The 6,365-nt window shown below is 32.6% G+C and overlaps 1 protein-coding gene across 1 annotated transcript in view; it reads left to right on the forward strand.

Moving 5' to 3' along the window:
- Nucleotides 1-2,208: 2,208 nt before the first annotated feature.
- The window catches only part of LOC100638872 (transcription termination factor 2-like), a gene marked incomplete at its 5' end in the record, with an annotated part of 5,791 nt that continues 1,634 nt past the window's right edge, over nt 2,209-6,365 (forward strand). Inside the window, 8 exons of the mRNA XM_020004119.1 lie at nt 2,209-2,275; nt 2,633-2,700; nt 2,906-2,973; nt 3,071-3,162; nt 3,909-4,112; nt 4,535-4,670; nt 5,041-5,085; nt 5,639-5,712. Of these exons, the coding sequence (XP_019859678.1) occupies nt 2,209-2,275; nt 2,633-2,700; nt 2,906-2,973; nt 3,071-3,162; nt 3,909-4,112; nt 4,535-4,670; nt 5,041-5,085; nt 5,639-5,712 (754 nt within the window). The remainder of the gene's footprint in view (nt 2,276-2,632; nt 2,701-2,905; nt 2,974-3,070; nt 3,163-3,908; nt 4,113-4,534; nt 4,671-5,040; nt 5,086-5,638; nt 5,713-6,365) is intronic.

Here is a 6,365-nt window from a genome sequence, read left to right on the forward strand (position 1 = left end):
TCATGTATGTACATGTACATGTATATGCATACTATAAGAAAACTAATCAATGTTACACAGTAGGCCATGGACTATAGTAGAGGGTATTTCATCAAAAATGACTCAGAGAGATTTCTCCATTTTTATATTTTTTCCTGATACATATACATGTTCTTATGTTGTGTAGCAAGTTTGAGCTGATTCCAATCAAAATTAGATTTTTTACGAATTTTAAAAGTTACTCAAAAATTAGGCCAAAGTCCCTGTACTATTAGTAACGCGGTAGCGTTACTAAGTAGGATTCACCCCCAAACAAAATGGCTGCCACGACTTTTGCAGCCTTGCTATACCGGGAAAACGAGCTCCTATGCTTACCAGACTTCTTAGAGGACCTTATCTTGACCAGAGGACTCCAATGGTACCACTAGCGTGGCTCTAGACCTTTTCTGGGAGGAAAATAAAAAATCTGCAAACCGGCCGTTTTGTTCAGCCACCTTTTTTCATCTTCATCATCAAGTTAGTCCTGTCAATCCAGTTGTCGGTCGATATCTCAATCTTGCCTGGTGATAGAAAGCTAATTCTTACACCATTCTACTCCAACAGGGTATGCGCAGGTCCTTGTCCCCTAGAATCATTCTCCAAGGAAAGGAAAAAGTGACACTGTGACTGTTGGATCGCACCAGCTTACCTCATGCCGCCATTTTGTTAATTAAAGAAGCATGTGCTCCAAAATTTGGGCGTGGTCGCGCATGCTCAGATCTCAGAACTGGGAACAGCAAGTACTTTTTTACCTAGCTATAGGCTAGCTATGCTTGGAATCAAATTGCAATACTTAGTGGAGGTTTTCAGCTAAGAGAAGGTATTAATCTTGCATATATCAAGTGTGTAATGAATTATTTTATTTCAAAAACATAAAACAATTAATTAATATTATAATACTAATGATAATATGAACTTGACAACAGGAAAAACCTGCAGGAATAGCTACAGGATTGCTGGGAAGATAGAGCTTCTTGAACAAGGATTTCCGTCAAGACTATAGTATTCATTTCACTTGTCATCGGTATAGTAGATATTCCTTCACCATGTCTATTCAATTCAATCAGTGCTGTCCCTCATAAATGCTGTAAAATCATAACAATGACAACAATAATAAAGAAACTTATTGTTTGTGTAAATCAAAAAGTATCACAATTGTAACTGAAGAAATATTATAAATATTATAAAAAAATCAACACAAACAAGAACATAAAAATTTTAAAAAACAAGATTGAGTAGGATTCCAAACGACCAACGAAACTACAAAATGAAAATCCTACTCTCGTGACGCAAATTCTACTTTACATTGCAAGGTGATTCATAACTTTTAAATAATAACATTAAAAGTACAATGTAGAGTACAATTTGCATCACGAGAGTAGGATTTTCATTTTGTAGTTTCGTTGGTCGTTCGGAATCCTACTCAATCTTGTTTTTTAAAATTTTTTATGTTTAGTACAGGGTCATTGGCCAAATTTTGCTAAAAATGACTAGGAGAGAATTCTTTTTTTAATAATTTTTCCTAAAACATATACATGTTCTTATGTTGTCTACCAAGTTTGAGCTAATTCCGATCAAAATTAGATTTTTTTACCAATTTTAAAGTTACTCAAAAATTAGGCCAAAGCCCCTGTACAGGATCATTGGCCAAATTTTGCTAAAAATGACTAGGAGAGAATTCTTCATTTTTATAATTTTTCCTGATGCATATACACATTCTTATGTTGTGTAGCAAGTTTGAGCTAATTCAGATCAAAATTAGATTTTTTACAAATTTTTGAAGTTACTCAAAAATCAGGCCAAAGTCCCTGTACTATAGTACAGGATCATTGGCGAAATTTTGCCAAAAATGACCAAGAGTGAATTCTTCATTTTTATAATTTCATTTGATACATATGCATGTTTTTATGTTGTGTAGCAAGTTTGAGCTCTTTCCAATCAAAATTAGATTTTTTACGAATTTTAAAAGTCACTCCAAAAGCCATGTACATGTACATCTTCTGTATTGTAGTGCTTGTCAGCTCATGAAGCATGCTTTGTGGGAAACTCTGGTTTTACTGCATACTAATATTATGTGTATGTACTACGTATACTAGTACATTTGTATATGTCAATAATGTGCATGTGTGATACAATTTTTACACTTCTTCCAGTGTAGTACAGTATTATGTTATTTTAATAAATTATTAGATTATCGTTGGGCCCTTACTGGTACTCCCATACAGAACAAGCTTAAAGACTTCTACAGCTTAATAAAGTAAGGAAGGTCTAATTAGTAATTAATACATCGCTGTTTCTTTTTCCCTCTCTCTCCCTTGCATGTACATGTACACACTTATATCACTGGTACATGTATATCCAGTAACACCAAACAGCTGTAATTTATCTACTTATCCTATAGTGTGTGGGTGTATGAAAGGCAAGTATGAAAGTGTTTTTGCAGACTATAGTCTACTCCAGTATTGGCAGTTAGATCCTGCTGCTAACTATGTCTACTCTCCACCTTATGAACTTGTGGTGGTGCCTTTAATACACCCACAGGCTGTATTACAAATCTACTCACTGTATATTTCTTAATTGTCCTCATTACTGCTGGTCTTTTCATTAATACCAGGTTCCTTCATGTTGCTCCCTTTGATGATCTTAGAGTTTGGAAGGACACTATTGAGGGTAGAAGCTTAGGTAAGTCTTAACGATATTAACTTACATGTACATGTACAAAAACATGATGTACATGTACAAAAACATGATGTACATGTACATGTAGTAGCTGATACAACTAGTCTACTATCAAAACTACCCCATTTATTTTTCTAATTGTTATTTTCATTATTATTATTATTATTATTATTATTATTATTATTATTATTATTATTATCATTATTAGGAATGAAGAGGTTACAGGCGATGGTCTCATGCTTAGTTTTGAGAAGACTAAAAGAAGAGTTTGAATCAGTAAGAATATAACACTATAATTCTATCTTTTATAATTGCATATATAATGTGTATGTACATGTACATGTAATCAGAATCATTATTTTTTGTACTTTAGACTAAGCTACCAGCGAAAAACGTGGTATGTCACAAGCTTGCACTCAATCCGGAGGAGAGGAGTATCTATAATGTGCTCTTTCATTTCAGCAGGTAAGCATAATAATTACTTTTTCTTCAAACACAAAGTTTCGCTCAATAAATATTAATAAGCACCCACCTCATATAAAGTGTGGAATTTTATAAATACATGTACATGTACACTGTACCTTACTACATATACATGTATGTACATGTAATGTGTACATGTAGGAGCATGTACTGAATATGCAATTAATACCGTATAGCAGGAAAATTTTGTGAATTTGGCGTTTTGATAATTATTGCCAAAATAAAAATCCGCCATTTTGAGCCGTTATATACATTCAATGGCACATGGCCACAAATTTGCCAATCACAAAAATTTAGCAATTCAATAAATTTTTGTCCCTTAAGAATTTCCCGCTATACGTTATTTAATGCATAATTACATGTAAAGTAGCTATACACCTACATGTACTTACATGTACATACACCTCATGTACATGTATATAGTAGTAATTGTTGTCTTATTTCTTTCCACACTCTTTTATAACTCCTCATACTCTTTTAGAGACTTCTTTATGAGCCATTTTGAGCCATTGCATACATTCAGTGGCACGTGCAATCACAAAAATTTAGCAATTCAATAAATTTTAGTCCCTCCAGAATTTCCCACTATACGCATAATTACATGTAGAGTAGCTATACTATACACCTACATGTACTTACATGTACATTATATACATGTACATGTATATAATAGTGACTATTGTCTTATTTCTTTCCACACTCTCTTATTACTCCTTACACTCTGTCAGGGACTTCTTTATGAAGTATTTAACTGAGATGGGTGAATTTGATATGCTTTCTGATTCAGCTCCATCCCTCAGTAGTCTACTGCACAAAGTCCCGTCTCATTTAAGATCCTCTGTTGAAACTTTAATGAAATCAATGATACCTAACATTGAAGAAATGGAAGGACAACGTCGCTCGGGGTCCATGATATTATTACTGTTATTAAGGTAATTAGAATGAGAGAATTAGTAATGGTAGAAATTATAGAAAGCATTTTTAATTTTATGTACATGTACATAATTTTTTTATTGGCTTGAGAGTTATGTTTAAAAATATTAAAGTTGCTTCATAATTTTGCTAAAGTCCATAGGCTATTTTATAGAGATTTTTTTATAAAAAATTGCTTGGAAAGAATTGTCCATTTTTATTGCATTTTTATGTACATGTTCTTATGTTTTGTAGAAGTTTGTAATTTTCTATTGTTAAACTAGAGTTTAGTAGAATTTTAAAAGGCAGCTCCAAAGAGTCGTTAATGTCTTAGAACAATTGACAATTGACACATGTACAAATGTACATGTACATTGCACATTTGTAACTGTACAGATAAATTTGAACTTTTAGAAATTTATCAATGATATACTATTTGTAGATTGAGGCAGTGTTGTAATCATCCTAATCTCTTGTCTACTGCTCTAACCTCTGAAGTGTTGGCTGAGGATGATCTAGCACTAGCTATGGGAGCTCTCTCTATTGGGGCCACCTCTGAACCAAAACAAGACCTATCTGTTAGTTTTTATTGTATTGAAATTTTGTGCTGTATATACGTTTGTTTAAATTTGTACTTTTTGAGTATAATCAATGTATGTTACCATATACTGGGATATTTTTGAGTTGCTAATTTTTCATGAATATTGCCTTAAGATTTCACGAAATTAAATTTTCACGAATAGCTTGCAAACTGTGCGACGTGGCAATAAAAATGCGGTTCTGTTTTTGCAATGGGGCAAAAAGTGTGAAATTTGGGAAAATTTGGCTACTCGAAAATTTCCCAGTATATGGTATTTTCTGTCCCTGTATACACTTAGTGTAATAAGATATTGTGTCATTTCATTTTTCATGTCACATATACATACATGTACATGTTGTATTGTATAGGTTAGTTCCAAAGGATTTTTCCATAGCTCTCACATCAGTAGTAAGGTATTCATAACCCATTATTACATGCACTATTGTAATCACAATAAGAAATGAAGGAAACAGTATGGCAGCAATTTGGGTCCAACATGAGCTTTTGAACTATCAAATGAATATCCCATTTTTCACAATAATGCAAGTACTATATTTGCTCGATAAACGCCCTGCTTAAATAAATGCCCATGACAAATATTTTCTAACTATAGATACGCATATTTTACCCAGTATATGTGCCACAGGATTTAGATTGTGCCAGATAGCCTAACTGTTAGAGTACAGTTTGGAACGCTAGAAGGTTACGGGTTTGATCCACTAGAGGCTTTTTGTTTTTTTACCTGATTTTTTTTTCCTGTTAAGAAATAAACGCCCAGGCGTTTGATCGAGCAAATACGGTACATGTAGAATTTTATATACATGTAGTGCATGTGTATGCTATACATGTACATGTAGTGTGTTCTTTTTAATTTACATGTGTTATAAAAATTCTAAATTCATCTTATTTCACATACACTACATTGTATTATGCCTTCATTGCTTTTCTCTTGTTTTTCTCTCACAGGTCCAGTCTATCATTACTAAACTGGATGAAATCTTTTCTAATGAGGACCCCAATGAGCCATTACCTAATAAATGGTCAGTTTATGTGTGTCACTCATTTCACAATGAAAATTTACATGTACATGTACCCCAGGGTTTCCCACAGGATTCTAGCATAGTGCTCAATCATAAATTTGACCAAAATATCCCGTACTAATATTTTGTCAAATTTCATCAAATATGGCTACAATAAATAGCTCTTATTCAATTCTTGATGCATGTATATGTTCTTATGCTGTGTAGAAAGTTTGGGCTGATTCCAAATCAAGTTAAAATTTTTTTACAAATTTTTAAAGGTACTCAAAAATCGGCCAAAAGTCCCTGTACTATAGTACAGTGATTTTGGCCAAATATCATCAAAAATGAAAAGGAGAAAATTCGCCATTTTTATAATTTTTCCTGATGCATATACATGTTTTTATGTTGTGTAAAAAGTTTAAACTAATTCCGATCAAGTTTGGAATTTTTACAAATTTTTAAAGGTACTCAAAAATCAGCCAAAAGTCCATGTACTATATATAGCAGTGATTTTGGCTAAATTTCATCAAAAATGAAAAGGAGAGAATTCTTTATTTCTATAATTTTTCCTGTTATGTTTTTTAATTTGTGTTTATGTTGCGTAGAAAGTTTGACTGATTCTGATCAAAATTGGATTTTTATGAATTTTTTAAAGTTGCTCTATACGCTAT

This window comes from Amphimedon queenslandica, unplaced genomic scaffold (assembly GCF_000090795.2).
Source record: "Amphimedon queenslandica unplaced genomic scaffold, v1.1 AMPQUscaffold_12397, whole genome shotgun sequence".
Classification (NCBI taxonomy): Eukaryota; Metazoa; Porifera; class Demospongiae; order Haplosclerida; family Niphatidae; genus Amphimedon; species Amphimedon queenslandica.